This window comes from Oncorhynchus mykiss, chromosome 11 (assembly GCF_057628025.1).
Source record: "Oncorhynchus mykiss isolate SJ-2025 chromosome 11, ASM5762802v1, whole genome shotgun sequence".
In the NCBI taxonomy this organism is placed as follows: domain Eukaryota; kingdom Metazoa; phylum Chordata; class Actinopteri; order Salmoniformes; family Salmonidae; genus Oncorhynchus; species Oncorhynchus mykiss.
Window position 1 is genome coordinate 23674553 of NC_143032.1, and position 22550 is coordinate 23697102.

The 22550-nt window shown below is 41.4% G+C and overlaps 1 protein-coding gene across 4 annotated transcripts in view; it reads right to left on the reverse strand.

Moving 5' to 3' along the window:
* Positions 1-22550, reverse strand: part of plppr5b (phospholipid phosphatase related 5b) — a 109822-nt gene that overhangs the window by 53489 nt on the left and 33783 nt on the right. For 2 of the 4 annotated variants that reach the window (XM_021620529.3, XM_021620526.3), the window contains exon 3: positions 19053-19241. In XM_021620529.3, the coding sequence (XP_021476204.1) occupies positions 19053-19241 (189 nt within the window). Of the gene's footprint in view, positions 1-19052; positions 19242-19322; positions 19671-22550 lie in introns of those variants that run through there. The other 2 variants (XM_090189756.1, XM_021620530.3) reach the window with 2 other exon arrangements.

Below are 22550 nucleotides of genomic sequence, written 5' to 3' on the forward strand. Positions count from 1 at the left end.
GTATAATTAGGCACCTGAGCTGAGCCATAAGAGAAAATGGGCATCTACCACCCCATTTGTTTTTTTGGGGGGGGGCAATGTTTGCTTTTTGTCCACCCACTTTTGATCTGAAATCAACCACTAATACATTTCACATTTTTGCAGATTTTTGCAAATTAAAACTGTTTGAGCTAGTACTCTACCAATATTTGTCAGTGACATTACTAATTAATATCTAGCACAACTAGATCTCAAAATTTAGAGTACAGTCGTGGCCAAAAGTTTTGAGAATGACACAAATGTTCATTTTCACCAAGTCTGCCGCCTCAGTTTGTATGATGGCAATTTGCATACACTCCAGAATGTTATGAAGAGTGATCAGATGAATTGCAATTAATTGCAAAGTCCCTCTTTGCCATGCAAATTAACTGAATCCCCAAAAATGCATGTCCACTGCATTTCAGCCCTGCCACAAAAAGACCAGCTGACATCATGTCAGTGATTCTCCTGTTAACACAGGTGTGAGTGTTGACGAGGACAAGGCTGGAGATCACTCTGTCATGATGATTGAGTTCGAATAACAGACTGGAAGCTTCAAAAGGAGGGTGGTTCTTGGAATCATTGTTCTTCTTCTGTCAACCATGGTTACCTGGAAGGAAACGTGCCGTCATCATTGCTTTGCACAAAAAGGGCTTCATGGGCAAGGATATTGCTGTCAGTATGATTGCACCTAAATCAACCATTTATCGGATCATCAAGCACTTCAGCGAGAGCGGTTCAATTGTTGTGAGGACCGGCTCCTAAAATTGATTCAGCTGCGGGGTCGGGACACCACCAGTACAGAGCTTGCTCAGGAATGGCAGCAGGCAGGTGTGAGTGCATCTGGCCTGGTGGCCTGGTGTCAAGAATGGCAGAAAAGAAGCTACTTCTCTCCAGGAAAAACATCAGGGACAGACTGATATTGTTCAAAAGGTACAGGGATTGGACTGCTGAGGACTGGGGTAAAGTCATTTTCTCTGATGAATCCCCTTTCTGATTGTTTGGGGCATCCGTAAAAAAGCTTGTCCGGAGAAGACAAGGTGAGCGCTACCATCAGTCCTGTGTCATGCCAACAGTAAAGCATCCTGAGAACATTCATGTGTGGGGTTGCTTCTCAGCCAAGGGAGTGCGCTCACTCACAATTTTGCCTAAGAATCAGCAGGTATAGCCAGATTATATTTGTGTCTTGCAGGTTTCGTTGGCTAATAAAAGTCTGATATTGATAACCTAGCAAATTACATTGTTTGTCAATCAACAAATAACTAACTAACTATTTTAACCTTACTGTTACGAACCAGCTCGTAACAAAGAGGGAGACAAAGAGATAATGAAATTACAAACATTTTTATTAAATAAAGTCAACTATATTTCTTTCCCAAGATGGAATAGCAGTCAGACGTCCTTTGTCCTCATCTTGTCGTGTCCTGTGTATATATATATATATTTACATATTTTCTTCGCATATCTTTTATATTATTTTTTTTCTAAAAATCTCAACTTTAAAACACTCTCCTGCAACCAGCCTCACCAATAAAAAATAAACAGTATTACTCACCTCAAATCTGAAATGCACAATAGAAGCTAGCCAGAAGTTGGCCAGAAGCTAGCCAGAAGTTAGCCAGAAGCTAGCCAGAAGCTAGCCAGTTTACTGGCTAATGTTAGTATTCAGCTAACCACGATTGGTGGTCATCAGCTATCCTTTAGCTCAAAAATATATCACCAGTTTTGTACAACGCGACTCAGATCAGAGAATACCGGACCTATTTCTCTCCATATCCCCGGATTTCTACCGCAAGCTCTGGACATTTATACCTGGATCTTGCAGCTAGCTGCTATCCGAGTGAATATTGGCTTACGTCGGTCCCGGAGCAAACATGAATTATTCCGGAGCTAGCCAGCTGAAGAGTTCCATCAGCCACTCCTGGGCTACAATCACCTATCCGGACTCGTTTTACTGCTGACGCGGAGCCCCAAGGGGACTATCACGACTGGACTACCGACGTTATCTGCCCGTGGGAGTTATCCAACTGGCCCCTCCGTCGCGACGTTACCTGAACGCCCATCTGCGGCCCGCTAATCGTTAGCTGTCTTATCGGCTGCTGTCTGAATAGGTCTATGGGACAATTTTCTTGGGTCACTATAACTATATCTATTTTGCCAATTGGATTGGTCCCCTCTACCACGCGGAACCCCACAGATCTACCGACGGAAATGCACAAGGTGGCTAAAAACAGACCTCCTCCGTCTTCTGCTAGCTTGCTACCCATGGTCCGGCTATCTTTCTGAATCGCCATGACCCCAACCAACCTCACTACTCACTGGACCCTTATGATCACTCGGCTAAGCATGCCTCTCCTTAATGTCAATATGCCTTGTCCATTGCTGTTCTGGTTAGTGTTTATTGGTTTATTTCACTGTAGAGCCTCTAGCCCTGCTCATTATACCTTATCCAACCTTTCAGTTCCACCACCCACACATGCGATGACATCACCTGGTTTCAATGATGTTTCTAGAGACAATATCTCTCTCATCATCACTCAATGCCTAGGTTTACCTCCACTGTATTCACATCCTACCATAACTTTGTCTGTACATTATACCTTGAAGCTATTTTATCGCCCCCAGAAACCTCCTTTTACTCTCTGTTCCGGACGTCCTAGAAGACCAATTCTCATATTTTAGCCGTACCCTTATCCTACTCCTCCTCTGTTCCTCTGGTGATGTAGAGGTGAATCCAGGCCCTGCAGTGCCTAGCTCCACTCCTATACCCCAGGCGCTCTTTTGATGACTTCTGTAACCGTAATAGCCTTGGTTTCATGCATATTAACATTAGAAGCCTCCTCCCTAAGTTTGTTTTATTCACTGCTTTAGCACACTGCCAACCCGGATGTCCTAGCCGTGTTTGAACCCTGGCTTAGGAAGACCACCAAAAACTCTGAAATCTCCATCCCTAACGACAACATTTTCAGACAAGATAGAATGGCCAAAGGGGGTGGTGTTGCAATCTACTGTAGAGAGAGCCTGCAGAGTTCTGTCCTACTATCCAGGTCTGTATCCAAACAATTTGAACTTCTACTTTGAAAAATCCACCTCTCTAAAAACAAGTCTCTCACCGTTGCCGCCTGCTATAGACCACCCTCTGCCCCCAGCTGTGCTCTGGACACCATTTGTGAACTGATTGCCCCCCATCTATCTTCAAAGCTCGTGCCGCTAGGTGACCTAAACTGGAACATGCTTAACACCCCAGCCATCCTACAATCTAAGCTTGATAACCTCAATCTCACACAAATTATCAATGAACCTACCAGGTACCACCCCAAAGCCGTAAACACGGGCACCCTCATAGATATCATCCTAACCAACTTGCCCTCTAAATACACCGCTGCTGTTTTCAACCAAGATCTCAGCGATCACTGCCTCATTGCCTGCATCCGTAATGGGTCAGCGGTCAAGCGACCTCCACTCATCACTGTCAAACGCTCCCTGAAACACTTCAGTGAGCAGGCCTTTCTAATCTACCTGGCCCGGGTATCCTGGAAGGATATTGACCTCATCCCGTCAGTAGAGGATGCCTGGTTATTTTTTTTAAATGCCTTCCTCACCATCTTAAATAAGCATGCCCCATTCAAGAAATGTAGAACCAGGAAAAGATATAGCCCTTGGTTCTGCATTAGCATCGGACAGCCCCCGTGATATGCAATAACAATATACACAGGCAGTTAGAAAAGCCAAGGCTAGCTTTATCAAGCATTAAATCTGCTTCCTGCAACACAAACTCAAAAAAGTTCTGGTACACCGTAAAGTCCATGGAGAATAAGAACACCTCCCAGCTGCCCACTGCACTGAGGATAGGAAACTCTGTCACCACCGATAAATCCACTATAATTGAGAATTTCAATAAACATTTCTCTACGGCAGGCCATGCTTTCCATCTGGCTACCCCTACCCCGGTCAACAGCACTGTACCCCCCACAGCAACTCGCCCAAACCTTCCCCATTTCTCCTTCTCCCAAATCCAGTCAGCTGATGTTCTGAAAGAGCTGCAAAATCTGGACCCCTACAAATCAGCCGGGCTAGACAATCTGGACCCTTTCTTTCTAAAAATTATCTTCCGAAAATGTTGCAACCCCTTTTACTAGCCTGTTCAACCTCTCATTTGTGTCATCTGAGATTCCCAATGATTGGAAAGCAGCTGCGGTCATCCCCCTCTTCAAAGGGGGGGACACTCTTGACCCAAACTGCTACAGACCTATATCTATCCTACCCTGCCTTTCAAAGGTCTTTGAAAGCCAAGTCAACAAACAGATTACCTAACATTTCGAATCCCACCGCACCTTCTGCACTATGCAATCTGGTTTCCCATATACATATACTACCCACCAGCCAACGAGACCTGTACGCTCTCGTTGGCTGGCCCTCGCTTCATACTCGTCGCCAAACCCACAGGCTCCAGGTCATCTACAAGACCCTGCTAGGTCCCCCCTTATCTCAGCTCGCTGGGCACCATAGCAGCACCCACATGTAGCACGCGCTCCAGCAGGTATATCTCTCTGGTCACCCCCAAAACCAATTCTTCCTTTGGCCGCCTCTCCTTCCAGTTCTCTGCTGCCAATGATTGGAACAAACTACAAAAATCTCTGAAACTGGAAACACTTATCTCCCTCACTAGCTTTAAGCACCAGCTGTCAGAGCAGCTCACAGATCACTGCACCTGTAGATAGCCCATCTATAATATAGCCTACCTCTTCCCCTATTGTATTTATTTATTTATATATTTTGCTCCTTTGCACCCCATTATTTATATTTCTACTTCGCACATTCTTCCACTGCAAATCTACCATTCCAGTGTTTTACTTGCTATATTGTATTTACTTCGCCACCATGGCCTTTTTTTGCCTTTACCTCCCTTATCTCACCTCATTTGCTCAGATTGTATATAGACTTATTTTTCTACTGTATTATTGACTGTATGTTTGTTTTACTCCATGTGTAACTCTGTGTTGTTGTATGTGTCTACCTGCTTTGCTTTATCTTGGCCAAGTCACAATTGTAAATGAGAACTTCTTCTCAACTTGCCTGCCTGGTTAAATAAAGGTGAATTAAAAAATAAATAAATAAAATAAAGCCTTATATTGCGCAAGCCATTTAACAAAGATCTGAATCCTGTAGGTGACTCGCAGATGTGCAAGATCAGATATAGGCCTACCTCTCGTTGGTCAGCGCACAAAGTTGCGCACAGCGTGCAGTTTGAATTAGCTCAGCATGCAAAATGATGAGTAGATCAAAGATTGTCAACACAGTTACATGCTCAGCTTGACACTGAAGGAGAGGAAGCATCAGTTGTCATAAAAGATGAGAAGCATTTTCAGAAACGAAGTAAGAAAGTAATATGAGCAAAACATTTTAGTGAACTGGCGATTCGTAACATTTGAATCAATTTTCTGACATATGCATGCTACATTTGGATATATTTTGGGTTCCGCAGACACACATATCTTAAACATTTGAACAGGGGATAATGCATATCAGTATTTTGTTAGATCCCTAGTAGATGGGTTTGCAGTGTTTGGTTTGCTATCATTGTAGTCCTATTTAAATTGGGAACATCACTTTTTAAATAGATATAAATACATTTCCAATCTTTTTCGGTAGATTCCAGCCATTGTGCTACTGCTAATTAGCAATGGACCGCAAAACTACACTACCTTCAAACTGCACACAGAGACATAAAAATGAAATCCATGAATTTATCTGACTCTAGGTAAGTAGAAAAAGTGCTTGATTTCAAAAAATCTCACACTGTCCTTTTAAATCTGCAACCTTGTGGCTCCAAAGACCACACACGCACGTTCACACGTAGACACGCACACACACAGGTTCCCAGGTTGCTGTTTCTGCTTCACTGGCCACACAGATGCAGCAGGACCTGTCAGGGAGTCCAGGACTGAATGGGCCGCCGGGCCGCCAGGGAGTGAAAGGGTTCAACACCGGAGCTTAGGGTTGTACTGTTGCCCCCCTAGCACAGGTGCTGCTGCCATGAGTGATTTATTTAACACTACTCTGGTGCAGGGAGAGAGTGAGGGAGAGAGGGACAGAGAAAAAGAAAGAAAGAAAGAAAGAAAGAAAGAAAGAAAGAAAGAAAGAAAGAAAGAAAGAAAGAAAGAAAGAAAGAAAGGAGGAGGAAAAAGCTAAGGCCTGCTGTATCAGGTCCCAGTTGAGAATACAGTGATAAAGAGCCTTCATCCTCCTCCTCCTGCTCCTCCTCCTCCTCTCAGGGGAACAAAACAGCCCGGGGTATTACTTAGGCCTAGCACTACCAGAATCGGTTACATCTAGGTTACACACATTGTACTGCTCTCAAGGCCAACTACGCCACCTAATCAACATTCTTTATGTGCTTCACTGTCTCATGTTTATTTTGTTTGCTTCAAAATATCTCTTTAAGGGGGTATAGTAAAGAATCTGATTAATGAGGATAGAAAATACTGACCTGAACTGGTATCAACGAGACCTGGGTTGAAATACATGCATTTGTTATTTAAATACATTTTTCTGTGTATTTGAGTCTTTTCAAATTCAAGGCCCCAAACAAGTACTTTAACTTGAGTATTTGAATGTTCGTTTTGTAAAAAAATAAAAATAGTCGACCAAAATTGTATTTGAAAGTATTTTAAAATACTTATTTCAAATACTATTTTCAAATACATGGGTTAAATGCATTGGAGTGTATTTGAGTCAGTGTATTGGAGTATTTTCAAATACGTTCCAATTTTATTTCCAAATGCATTTTACTATTTAACTACTTGTTTTTTTTATAAAGGTTGTCTGAATACTTGTTTTGAAATGTATTGAAAAGTAATTGAAATACCTGAAATAGTATTTGAACCCTGGTCTGATATTAACCACCTTTGGACAGTGGGATAGTTTTATCCAATGGTATTGAATCATTGCTGTCTGTTATCTACTTAACAATCTGTCATCATCAAGGCAATAACACCCACTGCCTACAACAGGCATTAAAAAGCACACATGAAGTAAAAATTGTCACATCTTTGAAATAATGTAGAGTTTGGTTTGATCCTAGCATTTATTCTATTTATTCAGTCATTGCAAAAAAATATTGGCACCCTTGCACTTTGTTCAAATAATGCAACATTTCTTCCAGAAAACTGTTGAAATTAAAACATATTTTGGTATCCATGTATGTATGTCTTTGGTTTGCAGTTGAACAAGACAAACAAATCCGAATAATTGACTAAATGTTAGCTTAATCCTTGTTCGAATGGTGTAGAAAGCACTTTCATCAACTGCCACATAGATTCAAGTTGACCTTCGGACACAAAGTACGACAGTTTCAACTAGCACCATCCGTCGTCGACTCAATGAAAGGGGGTTATACGGTAGAGAGACATAATAAAAGCAGACTGCAATTTGCAAAAACACACCGGAGCATGAGAAAATCCTTCTGGGAGAATGTCCTGTGGACAGATGAGAACAAATTAGAGCTTTTTAGTAAAGCACACCATCTCTATGTTTACAGAAAACAAAATGAAGCTTTCAAAGAAAATTACACCTTCCCTACAGTCAAACATGGAGGAGGTTCGTTGATGTTTTGGGGTTACTTTGCTGCCTCTGACACTGGGTGACTTGAACGTGTGCATGGCATCATGAAATCAGGAGAATACCAAAGCATTTTGGAGCGCAATGTCAGAGCCAGTGTCAGAAATCTGGGTCTCCGTTGAAGGTCATGGGTCTTCCAGCAGGACAATGACCGCAAACAAACTTCAAAAAGCACCCAGGAATGATTCAAGATAAAACGCTGGACTGTTCTGAAGTGGCCAGCAATGAGACTAGATTTAAATCCCATTGAAAACTTGTGGAGAGCTCTGAAAACAGCAGTTGGGAGAAGGCACCCTTTAAATCTGGGAGAACTGGAGCAGTTCGCACAAGAAGTGAACTGCCAGTACAGAGGTTCAGGAAGCTCATCGATGGCTATAGGAAGCGCTTGATCACAGTTATTTTGACAAAAGGCTGTGCTACCAAATATTAAGTCTAGCATGTCAATAATTTTGTGAATGCCATTTCGATTAATTTTCTAATTAAATGGATATACTAAGTTCTGAATTAAAAACAAAGGTTCTGTAATATTAACAGTAAAATAAAGAATTGTGGAGATTAAGTACTTTGGTCAATTTCAACTTATTTTAGGGGAAAATTGTGAGTTACTTGAAAAAATATTTTTGGTCATGACTGTACTTACTGTCCTGTTTATGGCTGTTACGGTGACCGTATTACCGCCACGCGGGTGGTCACGAGTCATGACGGCAGGCGATTCCACGTGATCGTTTAGTCACGGTAATTAGGCCTTTCCAAGCTCTGATGCTGCTGATGGTCATTGGTAGTCTACCAAACTTGCTAACTGCCTGGTACTCCGGACTCTATTGTTCCTCTAATCACTCTGACATCACTGCAAATGTAACCAAAAATCGAATCAAACACTTCATGAGAGCCAATGAGCTCATGTTGCGCAACATTTATATAGGATAGGCAATTGTGTGAGATGTGATGAGTAGAGTGATGGCCTCTATTAAAAAGAGCAGGATCCTATAAGCTTTCTATGGGCTAGACCTACTATATTTATTTCTCAACTTTACTAATATTAAGCACATTGCTTCTCTTTACAACAGGTGTATAACCAACCTATCTGGTTGGCATTAAAATGAACCACGTGAAAAGCGTCCTCTGTTCGCGATTTAAGGGCATAGAAGACATGTATTTTTTTCCGCAGCCTCTTGTTTCGAGACAGGTGCATGATAACGGTCAATTCTAAATCAAAACAAATCTCACACATATACTATTTAATATATGTAAATACAAGATTAAATCAAGAATAGTGACAATATTAGCCTATTACTTGTGAATGATATATTATTACTTGTGAATGATAACCAAATCATAGTCACACATGTAGCCTAGCCCATAGACCTATAAGCTTTGATAAGGTTTGTGAAGAGGCCAAATAACTTCTTAACTCTTAGGATGCACCCCCTTTTTTTTTTAAATTAGCCTAAAATGACATACCCAAATCTAAATGCCTGTAGCTCAGGAACTGAAGCAAGGATATGCATATTATTGATACCAATTGAAAGGAAACACTTAAGTTTGTGGAATTTTTTTATTAATGTAGGAGAATATAACACATTAAATCTGGGAAAAGATAATACAAAGACAAAAAACACAATTGTACCATCATCTTTGAAATGCAAGAGAAAGGCCATAATGTATTATTCCAGACCAGGCGCAATTTAGATTTTGGCCACTAGATGGCAGCAGTGTATGTGCAAAGTTTTAGACTGATCCAATGAACCATTGTATTTCTGTAAAAATGTTTGTATCAAGACTGCCCAAATGTGCCTAATTGGTTTATTAATACATTTTCAAGTTCATAACTGTGCACCCACTGACACTGTAGAGGTTAATCAAGCACATTAATCTGCTTTACAACGGGTGTAGAGCCTAAGTGAAATACATACACAGCTCGTGAGTGTCAAGTTTGGGGAAGATAATTTTCACCATAAAAATGCACCTTTATAATAAAAGCAATACATAATCGCATTCGTGGTCACTTTTGAGAATGGTGTTTTCCTGCTAATGGAATATTGTTGCTTATAGCCTACTACCGTGTGCGCATTGCTGCGCTTATGATGGGAAGAAATAGTTTATCAACATTTTAAGGTAAACCTTCTAATCTGTTGTGTCGGGCTCATTGCTTAAAACAGTTTTTTGATGCTAGTGGTTGAATTAATTTGGTATCTATGGCATCCCACAACTGTCTGAGACAATCTCACACAAAATAGAATAGGTCAACTTTTGTACTATGGGGGATAGTAGATTGACAAAGGCTAGTGCTTTTGCTGTTCGGTAGGCCTACTCATCTTGTTGGCTCACGAAAAGTAAATATGGACAGTTCTTCAATATGCACCTCGGAATTGGATAAGGACACATGCAGTTTCGTCCCTGATGTGTCCGTCTTCACTTGTAGCCTGTAAAAAAGACCCGCTCACGTGACAGTTAGCCATGTGAGTGAGAGGTGTTTCGGCACGCAAGCGGGAGAAGGGAATTATAATTATTATATTCAGGCAAGGGCACAACGGCCACTGTCCACAAAATACCGTTTTTTAGTAGGCATTATGGCCACACGAAGGGGATGCAGCCGGGAAATTTGAGTTATTATCAAGTCCTTGTCAAATTGTGAATGAGAGACTGATGAAGTGTGTACAGCCTGTGCAAAAAAACAAAGCAGAGCTCATGCCTTTAATGCGACTTTTTCAACTCATTAGTCACATCATGCAGCCTTAGAATGTATAAAAAATCGAAACATAGAGCCCAACATTTGTATCACAACTAAAGTTACATAAATAACTCTAAATTAAGCATACATGAGTATCTATTTGTTTGTTAACCGTTTAACAAAGAATAGCCTCATGTGCGAACTCACTCAAATCATTTGGAGAGAATATCTGTCGTAGAAATTCTTACACCGGGACACTCAAAGTCAATCTTGAAATCAATCATTGTTTATTTGTCAGCGAGCTGGAGAGGTTCCAAACAACTCAATGCACCATAGTACACATGTCAATCAGAAGCTCTGCTTGGGCAGTCCAAGCAGTTGTCTTATATATGGCTATACACAGAAACGTTATATTTGCATGACTTAGCATAATTAAGTCATCATTAACGTTTTGTTTCATTCATGTGACCAACCAATAATGGTTCATAACATGTGTCAGACCAATACCTCACGAGGCTTCTTCTCTCTAAGCTGAGACCTTGAAACTGAGATATCTTTCGTTCTCGTTCTCAAAACAAGGTCTGGGCGTACTGCCACATTTCAGCTACTGATAGTGAGGATTCTTTCAGTCAGCCACTTGCATGAACACAGAATTTGGTTTTTAGAACAGCACCTGAATAGAACACAGAAATTAGTTAGAAGAAAAGCACAAACATAAAAATTCTCATTACATATCCTTTCTATTTTATTAATATATGTTCAATTGCATTCTTCATACTATAAAATAATGCTGTAGCTGTTTACTTACCCCCACAAACCGATGCTGGCACTAAGACCACACTCAACGAGCTGTATAGGGCCATAAGCAAACAAGACAATGCTCATCCAGAGGCGGTGCTCCTAGTGGCCAGGGATTTTAATACAGGAAAACTGAAATATGTCTTAACTCATTTCTACCAGCATGTCACCTGTGCAACTATAGGCAAAAAAAACTCTAGATCACCTTTATTCCACACACAAAGACGCATACAAAACTCAAACAGGAAGTACCAGTGACGTACTCAATACAGAAGTGGTTCGATGAAGCGAAGCTGTTTTGCTGGCACAGACTGGAATATGTTCCAGAATTAATCCGATGGCACTGAGGAGTTTACAACATTAGTCACCGGCATCATTAATAAGTGCATTGACGACGTCATCCCCACAATGACCGTACGTACATATCCCAACCAGAAGCCATGGATTACAGGCAACATCTGCACTGAGCTAAAGGTTAGATCTCCCGGTGTCCACATCAGTTCCCCGTGGACCTATCATGGTCCAAACACACCACACAGTCATGAAGGGGGCACGACAACACCTCTTCCTCCTCAGGAAGCTGAAAGATTTGGCATGGGCCCTCAGATCCTCCAAAAGTTTTACAACTGCACCATTGAGAACATCTTGACTGGCTGAATCACCGCTTGGTATGGCAACTGTTTGGCACTTGAGCGTAAGGCACTGCAGAGGGTAATGCGTACGGCCTAGCACATCACTATGGATGAGCCCCCTGCCATCCAGAACCTCTATACCAGGCGGGGTCAGAGGAAGGCCTATTGTCAAAGACTCCAGCCACTCAAGTCACAGACTGTTCTCCCTGCTACTGAAATGGAAAGTGGTACCAGAGGGCCAAGTCTGGGACCAAAAGACATTGACTCGGAACTGGTACTCCTTGCATATAATCTCGGTATTGTTATTTTATTGTGTTACTATTTCCTTTAAAAAAATTGCAAATGTTTCTTAATTTTTAACTCTGCATTGTTGTGAAAGGGCTTGTAAAGTAAGCATTTCACAATAAAGTTTACACCTGTTGTATTCGGCGCATGTTATTTTATTTGATTTCTTTGCTAAGCATTGGAAGCCTGGCCTGGCCTGAAAACATCCCTGGTCTTTGTGGGTGAATCTGTGCTTGAAATTCACTGCTCGACGGAGGGACCTTACAGATAATTGCATGTTTGGGGTACAGAGATCAGGAAGTCATTATAAAATGAATGTGGAAAAAGTCAAGGGGTATGAATACTTTCTGAAGGCACTGCACATAACACTTATAACTTATAGGGGACTTAGTATGTAGTACATACAGTGCCTTGCGAAAGTATTCGGCCCCCTTGAACTTTGCGACCTTTTGCCACATTTCAGGCTTCAAACATAAAGATATAAAACTGTATTTTTTTGTGAAGAATCAACAACAAGTGGGACACAATCATGAAGTGGAACGACATTTATTGGATATTTCAAACTTTTTTAACAAATCAAAAACTGAAAAATTGGGCTTGCAAAATTATTCAGCCCCCTTAAGTTAATACTTTGTAGCGCCACCTTTTGCTGCGATTACAGCTGTAAGTCGCTTGGGGTATGTCTCTATCAGTTTTGCACATCGAGAGACTGACATTTTTTCCCATTCCTCCTTGCAAAACAGCTCGAGCTAAGTGAGGTTGGATGGAGAGCATTTGTGAACAGCAGTTTTCAGTTCTTTCCACAGATTCTCGATTGGATTCAGGTCTGGACTTTGACTTGGCCATTCTAACACCTGGATATGTTTATTTTTGAACCATTCCATTGTAGATTTTGCTTTATGTTTTGGATCATTGTCTTGTTGGAAGACAAATCTCCGTCCCAGTCTCAGGTCTTTTGCAGACTCCATCAGGTTTTCTTCCAGAATGGTCCTGTATTTGGCTCCATCCATCTTCCCATCAATTTTAACCATCTTCCCTGTCCCTGCGGAAGAAAAGCAGGCCCAAACCATGATGCTGCCACCACCATGTTTGACAGTGGGGATGGTGTGTTGAGCTGTGTTGCTTTTACGCCAAACATAACGGTTTGCATTGTTGCCAAAAAGTTCCATTTTGGTTTCCTCTTCCACATGTTTGGTGTGTCTCCCAGGTGGCTTGTGGCAAATTTTAAACAACACTTTTTATGGATATCTTTAAGAAATGGCTTTCTTCTTGCCACTCTTCCATAAAGGCCAGATTTGTGCAATATACGACTGATTGTTGTCCTATGGACAGAGTCTCCCACCTCAGCTGTAGATCTCTGCGGTTCATCCAGAGTGATCACGGGCCTCTTGGCTGCATCTCTGATCAGTCTTCTCCTTGTATGAGCTGAAAGTTTAGAGGGACGGCCAGGTCTTGGTAGATTTGCAGTGGTCTGATAATCCTTCCAATTCAATATTATCGCTTGCACAGTGCTCCTTGGGATGTTTAAAGCTTGGGAAATCTTTTTGTATCCAAATCCGGCTTTAAACTTCTTCACAACAGTATCTCAGACCTGCCTGGTGTGTTCCTTGTTCTTCATGATGCTATCTGCGCTTTTAACGGACCTCTGAGACTATCACAGTGCAGGTGCATTTATACAGAGACTTGATTACACACAGGTGGATTGTATTTATCATCATTAGTCATTTAGGTCAACACTGGATCATTCAGAGATCCTCACTGAACTTCTGGAGAGAGTTTGCTGCACTGAAAGTAAAGGGGCTGAATAATTTTGCACGCCCAATTTTTCAGTTTTTGATTTGTTAAAAAAGTTTGAAATATCCAATAAATGTCGTTCCACTTCATGATTGTGTCCCACTTGTTGTTGATTCTTCACAAAAAAATACATATCTTTATCTTTATGTTTGAAGCCTTAAATGTGGCAAAAGGTCGCAAAGTTCAAGGGGGCCGAATATTTTCGCAAGGCACTGTATACCTGGCTGATAGAACTGAAACCAGACATTATGTTGTAGAGCATCTTATCTTCATTTAATGATAATTCTCTGAGTTAAATTGGCTTCATGCTAAGATATGACACAAACTGCATTGCTCACCCTGTCACAATCACAATACCACTTCTTATTCCATAACCACAGTTCCTATAGCTTAAATTACAGTCAAAAGCAATTCCAGTATGTTACAGTCTCTAAGTAATATGAGGACAGCAGTTAAACTAGTTAGTGTGGCTGTCTGTGTCTGCTTAGACTGACATTACTAAGCTGTTTTATGGCGTTTTGCTCAGCTGGCGTTCTACGTTTTGCTGATGTGATGGGAATGTATTTATTTCCTGGTTGGTGTTCGGCCTGGCCCTGAATCGATACTGTCTTTAACACTATCAAACTGACCCTTGTGCTGTGCTGTGCTGTGTGTGTGTGTGTGTGTGTGTGTGTGTGTGTGTGTGTGTGTGTGTGTGTGTGTGTGTGTGTGTGTGTGTGTGTGTGTGTGTGTGTGTGTGTGTGTGTGTGTGTGTGTGTGTGTGTGCTACCATTGATGTGGAATCCAATACTAACATTGCCCCATGCTGACGCAGAGGTGTATGTAGTTTAACACACTCACACAAACACACACACAGCTGTGAGCTGAGATGCAGATGGGTAACGGTCACTTTGCTACCCCGTCCCAGTAACATCACTTAGCATCGCATCACCTTGACGTGGGTGCGTGACCGCCACGGCCTAACAGGCCACCCACGTCTCCATCTAGACTTCCTTCTCAGCGCTAACACACACACACACACACACACATAAACAAACACACACACACACTACTGTTCCCTTAGCGACGTAGGCCATTTGTCCCAGTTTCCCTGTGACTTCTAAAGCCTGTCAGGTCCAGGGTGAAAGGAGAGCAAAATGGTGTTTGTTTAACCAGCCTTCTCTCTGATGGCTTAAGAGGCCAGTATGACTCAATATGTCTTCATGTAGACCTGAAGTAGTACACCCAGTGTGACCAATTTGTCCATTGTATCCTAATACGTTTGGCACTGAGAGGCTAAGTCACTGGCTGGACGAAGGGTATTTGAAGTTGTCCATGCAGTCAGTCAGGCATTCAGACAGTCAGGCAGGCAGGCTTCGAGGCAGCCATCAGTCCAACTGTATTCCATATTGATGAGCCAGATCCATCACATTGGAGGTTATTAGTGAGGGTTATTGAAGTGTTTCATATGAGGAATTTATATGTACTCTGAATATTAATCCTTTGAAAGTTAGCTAGCTAGCTGTGGGTGTTGTTGCTCCTTGCTCTTGGGTTAAGTCCCCTCCCCCCATCCCTCTCTTTCTCTCTCTCATTACTTTTTAAGCACATCACCACCACACATCACCACCACACAATGATATCTCATAGCCCTAAGCTAAACCATTGTGTGCCCTGAAATGCTAATCACATGTTCTTCAACGAAGATGGAGATTTGCATATTGGTCATAAATAAAAGATTGGGTTTGAGATTGAGCGTAAGTTTTTTTAAAACTACAACCAAACCCCAGGGGTTGATAGGACTTGCAGCAGAACAGAATCACTGATCGGCTTTGGAAGAAAAATGATAATTATTTATTTATTTTCAGTGGCGAACAGCCAACCTACATACCATGATACTCATCAATCCACTCATCAATCCACCATCAAACTGAAATTATGAGCTATGAAGAAGGAGATACCATTGCCCTACATACCAAATACGCGGAATTCAAAACATTCAATGTGGGCTAAATCAACAACTAGAACAGTAGTACTCTCTTTGAATGAGAAAACTTTTGAGCAGATTTTGAGCAGAAATTGCAGAATGTGTCAATCAGACGGTAGGAATAAGCACAAGGCAGACTGCACTGTATCTCTCTACCTTACATTACTCATGCTGTCTCGTTAAGTTGTGTGTCAAGAAGCGAGCACTGTTTTAAAGACATTCACCCCCCACTCAGCTATGCTCTGCTAACAAACCTCACTACAAATTTCACCACTTCTATTCAAGTGGTGAGAAGTTCTGCGTAAACTGTGTCTGAGATCAAACTTTTGCAGTGTAGGGAGAATGCAGTATTTATTAGTGGCTGTGCTATCCCTTATCCCTACCTAATCCCTTTGTAGTGTACTGCTTTTTATCCCAAATGGTCCCTGGTCAAAACTAGTGCACTGCATAGGGAATAAGGTGGCAAGAAAGTCTGCAGCATATACAGTTTCAGTGTCTACCTGCTGTACATACCAATTACAATATATAGGCAACCCCACGTCTATTAAACTTCAGTACACCTTCTGCCGACCAATCAGAATCCTCTGGTTTTACTTCCACTGTAAATCCAATAAGACATTTCTGAGCAGCACATTTTAAGGAGGCAGTATCTTCTCTGCCAACACTACTTTGTAATAGATCCCCCACACACACGCACGCACGCACGCACGCACGCACGCACGCACACACACACACACACACACACACACACACACACACACACACACACACACACACACACACACACACACACACACACACACTCTATGTGGCAGCAAGAGAGTTTTCATCCAGCCTGGGATGGAACTGAATGTGTGAATCTGCTTAGGTCATCATCCGTCTTACAGACACTTTCAGTCAGTTGGCTTAGTGTGTGTGTGTGCATCATGAGTACGTGTGTGTACCTGTTACCACAAAATCCCATATTCGGTCAGTGCTATCTCAAATAACGACTAGATTTTCAACATAGAATATATCAAAAAACGTTTTTAGTATAATACAATTGTATATTTTAGATAAGCTCAACATAAGTGAGTTACACTACAACACAGTTACACTACAACACTGACATAATCATATGTCTCAACACCATCCTCCACATAACAAAGAGCAAAAAATGTCAGACAAATGGAAAATATGGCGGATGGGATCTGAAATATTTAAATGCAAGCACAATGCATCTGAATGCATTGGACTGGAGACGCCCCAAATCAAAACATAACATGAAAGAAGAGTCACTTACAACCACACTCTATCCAACGGGGAATCCTGACAAGCAGCAACCTCTAAAATATGCCAGTGAGTCTCCAAAGTGATAACCTCTTTCAGGAATAGGGAACAACCACAGCATTGTAGGCTAGAGGGAATGTCCCCTATGAGCATCCTGTCAATCAAATACTTGTCATCTGCAGAGGCATGAATGTCATCATGCATGGAGAACAGTGGCCAGAAACCATATTGGGTTTGGCTTGCAGAAAGAACCATCCTTCTTCATTTTCAACACTTTTCAAATAGAGAAACTTGACACCCAACACCTTATAATCAAGACTTGAGGTGATGCTCTAAAGCATTATTAAACATAGTTATTAAATAGATTACAAATTGTGATCATTAGCCTGAGACATAATCCTTCATCAAATATCTGGGGTGGTGAGAGTCAAGCATAGGGTGCCATACTTCGGGTGGCAGGTAGCCTAGTGGTTAGAGTGTTGGGTCAGTAACCGAAAGGTTGCTATATCGAATCCCCGAGCTGACAAGGCAAGAATCTGTCGTTCCGCCTGTGAACAAGGCAGTTAACCCACTGTTCCTAGGCCGTAATTGTAAATAAGAATTTGTTCTTAACTGACTTGCCTAGTTAAATAAAGGTTACTTTTTTAAAATGAGGTATAGTCTACAGAATTATCATGGTTATACCTGATGTATTAGCCTGCATTCTGCAGTGCTTTGAAGGAGAGGGTTTCTGTCATAGAGCCTGCAATATTATCTATGGTTTCTATATTAGGTTCCTGTCTGTTCTGGAAGTGTGTGGGATGCAGCATGTGGGTGTTGTTATTTGTCTATGCAAGAAAAGTCAGGTATAGGTGTCAAAAAAAGGAAGAACTCTGTGTACAGTCAGTACTAAGCATGCATATACTGTATAAAAATAACTGGACTTTAACCATAGCCTGACCTATTACTGGAAAATCTACAGTCAGTGGTGTTTTTTAAGAAGAAAGTATGACTAGAACTATATCACCTATTGATTAAAACACTCAAACTCAACTCTGGACCTAGAAGCCAGTTCCACTGTGTTTTTTCATTGTTCCCCTCTAACCAGGGACTGATTTAGACCTGGGACACCAGATGGTGGCAATTAATTATCAGGTAGAACAGAAAACCAACAGGCTCCGGCCTTCGTAAGAGTTGAATACTCCTGGACTAGAACACCCTTGCCATAGACCACAGACCTATGCAGGGTCTAAAATGGCACCCTATTCCCGTGCACCACTTTACACTTGAGCCCTCTGGTCAAAACAAAAGCAGTGCACTATATAGGGAATAGGGTGACATCTTGGGGCGCAGAAATACTGTCTGCAAAAGTGCAGAAGCTCCATGTTGACAGCTTGAATGGAATGAGGACATAATCTCCTTAATGAAACCATAAAATAGAGCAGGACATTGTAATAAAGCCTGTCTGGCATCAAAGAGGCCATGGCCCCCAAGGTGGTATAATTGAGCCTAGGGAAACGTTAATCATATGAAGGCACCTAAATCTGTTTGAGTATTATTGCCCCCTATACATGTGTGTTGTGCCACCACTGATGTAAGACTTCTAGCCTTGTGCTGACGTTATAACTCATTTGCATGTTTCATCCAGGCCTTTATGTATCTATGAATTAATCGATCCTGATTTAAAGATACAGAGTACAGTTTCTTGAGGGCCAGTAACATGAAATACCAGTCTGAAGCAACTTGTATAAGCTACAGTAATTGCTTGCTATGGCAAGTCGAGACAGGAATCAATTGCTGTCTGCAAGTGTTGTGATTTATATTCTAAGCACAGTCTATTTTCATCGATTGCATTATGCAAGTTCATTTCCAATAGACAAGCAAATTAAACAATTGTAACTGAAATTAGCCAATGAACGTTAACCTCTGGTAGATTTTTTTTCCGAAAAATGTTAACAGTATAAATCTGGAGCCTATTCAAATATACCCACATCATAGAAATAGTGAATATAGACAAACTCACCACAAGTGTTGGGACCCCTGCCACGAGCGCATACAGTAGAGCGGGAGGGATCGCGCTGGACTCCTCCGGTCCGAGGTAAGGCTTCGCGTAGGCATTGTCATAGCAGAAGAACCCTTGGACGTGCACGTTAAACGTGTCCGTGTACTCGAAGTAGTATGCCAGCATGACCGTCCCCGCCATGATCACCAGCTGAAAATAAAGCATGTTCGTCAAAGGAAGAGAAAGGAACATTTAACAATCCACTTGACTGAGGAGAGAAAGCCCCGCCACCTCTGTTTTCATTCCGCCTTCTTCGCCCCTAGCCTAGCGCAGCAGCTTGACCATAGCACCTGTCAGCCACACATTTCTCCTACTGCCACTAATGCTCGTTATAAGGCATTGCTGAATGGTGATGTTCACAGAGCCGTGTTCTGTCACCCCCGGTTGATCACTGGAACCGGAATGAACGAGATAGAGATGAAAACGTGTGGATTGGAGGGAGCGCACGCGTGGGTCTGTGTGTTTGTGCGCAGCAGCAGCCGCGCCGCTATTCACCGTGGGCAGCAAATGATGGAAAGAGGAGTGACAACGCACGCCCGTTGCTGCTTTTCATCTCTCCTTTCAGCACCCGCAGTGAATGACTCTGAGCAACTTGTTGGAGCTTTAGATTCGCCTCCAAGTCATCTTCACCGCAGTCAGAGTCGTGCGTCAGCTTTAGTGCCCTTTGGAGAGATACGCACCATTCCTATTCATTTTCATTATGCGAACGCCCGCATGTGTCCTAAAGACTCCAACAACAGAACACAGTAATCAAAGCTGACGTCAACCACATCAGTCTACTCTACACTCTTGTCCATGCAGTCCAGATATCTATATTATTGTAATTTTGTTGGAAGTATTTGAAGAGATATATATGCAAACAACATTCATATTCAATTCGATTTTATGCACGTGTTTTCCAAAGACTCCATCAAATTATTAATCAAAGCTGATGTCAACGACTGTTCTGTTGTTGGAGTCTTTAGGTTCGCATAATGAAAATGAATAGGAATTGGCCAGTGTTGATTTTTTTTTTCAGGAGTTAAATTCACTCTGTAAGATTGAAATTAAGACTCAGTGTTGTAAAATAACACCCAGTGTTGGTGTTAATAACCAGAGTTATTCCTTTACATTGTGGTTCATAAAACAGTCCCATCAAATCCAAGCCTGTCATTATCATATTTCCCAGCATGCTCTACTGCGGGTTTATTTTTTAGGATTTATTTTCATATCTGTTTTTGCATGTACATTAGTCAATCAATCAATCTTATGCTACACAAAGATAAAGAGCAAAAATGTTTGTAAACTAATCCAATCAGTTAGTTCGATTTATTACATCCATTACTGAAATGGTTGTTCCAGTTTAAATGGGTTTAGGTAGTCTATATTACCAATCTTGAAAGTCATTCTGAATGTGGGTTGCTGGATAATAGAAATTCCAAAGATTGGATGCCCTAACACTATCTGGATTCCAATAGGAATTACACATCACATCACTTTGCAATCCAGCATAAAGTGATATGCAGACCTGAAGTGGCCTTTAAAACAAGAGTTTCCTAACACTGCTGAGTTAGGATAAACTAGGCTAACAAAGTCCTTATGATCAGTATGTAATGTATAGTGTATTGTCATAGTTTAATTTTAATTATAAGATTTACCTAGGACCTTTTAAATGAAAGTTTTTAACAACCATGTCTGTGCCACTAACAAATACAGCCATGGGCGGAAACTCCACAATTCACAAAAAAAGTAATCCTGGGAAATATGCAAATTTGGCTTTACTCCATAAGCCATTCCATTATATTTCACTCCAGAGTAGAGTGAAATACTAATTAGTTCACTCCAGTGTATTGTGAATTTCACACAGCCTGTGTACAGTTTCTATTCTGTATAGGGTTACAGAAACACTATCTAAATGTTAACATTTTTGAAAGTGTGAAATTCACTCTGATTTTCCTGTGTAGTCAAGACAACATTTTGACCAGTATCATAATGCCGTGGGATGCCGAGAAATGTTTCTCTTCTGTCTATTCTATTCTACAGTCATGGCATATGAGTCAATAAGGACAAACACATCAAACACTTAGACACTCCATCCATGGTTCAAATGGTACCATTCAGTTTGGGTGTAATTACGGAAAGATCTAACGATCAAAGGTACACAGAGATGGAGAGATGTTAAAAGATCCAGTTTAAAGCAGGACTACGACAGATCTGTTCTCTAGCTGTCTGTATTGTCTGGATCAGGGGAGGGAAAGGCTGTGTGCCATGGTGATTATAGTGCCATCAAGGCAAATGTATATCCTTTACCATTAATGCCAGCCTAACGCAGATTTTACAGTCTCAAAGAAACAGACATTTCTGAATGTGCTCAAACTTTGAGGCTATTTTATGGCTAAGCCTCATGGGCAAAAAATGTGGAGCCAATCTTTCATTTTTATTTTAAAGGGTTTAGCCTTTCCAATATTCACCCATTATTCCAGATGTACCAATGTGCATTACAGATCAGGGGTATTTTTGTCCGAATCAAACTCTCCACGGGAGGCCAGACAATATGTGCCAGGCGATTCACAGTGGCCTATTACTTGAGCCGCATCATCGCACCGCTGCCACGGATCCAATCATGCGGAAGGATCTACAAATCTGTCCAATTACTGATCGGGACAGCACATGTCAGCTCTGAGGCACTGAGGTGTCGTGTTTACGAAAAGCACCATCTGAGGGCCACAGTCCATCTGTCACTCCAGAGATGTGAGTGAAGTGTTTTTGTTCCAATGTTGATTTCCTGCTAAGTTGGGAGGTCTAAGGTCACAATAAATCCTGTATAAAATGGGGTAAAGATAGAGTAGGACGTTTAGTTGTTAAAAATCCTTAAGAGTCTATTGATGCACCCGTGCGTCAATCTAAGTGACAAAATAAATAAAAATCCCCATTAAAAATCCATCAATGTAAGCTAGATATCATGCTTTTTGCATGACCTGCGTCTCAATCCACCGCATCCGCCCGTGGCGGCCTTCCGCATCTGCGTTGGAAAGTGACCGAGCTACAGCGATGTTTGTCAGACCATGAGACATCCCGAAAATGGGTCTTCTCACGAAAACATCTGTAGATTCCTAACTATTAGGAACCAATATATGGAAAGGGGAGACTCTCACGAACACAATGGTGTTCTCCGTTTTGCTCTATGACCCTCACAAGTGTCACTGGACTCATCTGAAGGTAACCCGTACAATCGAATAGAAGTATGGAGGTAGTTTTGTACGGAAGAGTATTAGGTTCAAGTAGAGAGCGACGGGTGGTGGTACTTGGCTTATTATTTTTTGCACGATAGTACTTTAAAAAAGTGACAATATTTAGAAAATAAAGTCTAAATTACATTTTGAGAATTAAGTGGCAATGTTGCTAGAAAAAACGGAATATTTAGAGAAAAAAGTCAACATTTTATTTATAGAATAAAGTCTCAGTTATATTTCAAGATAA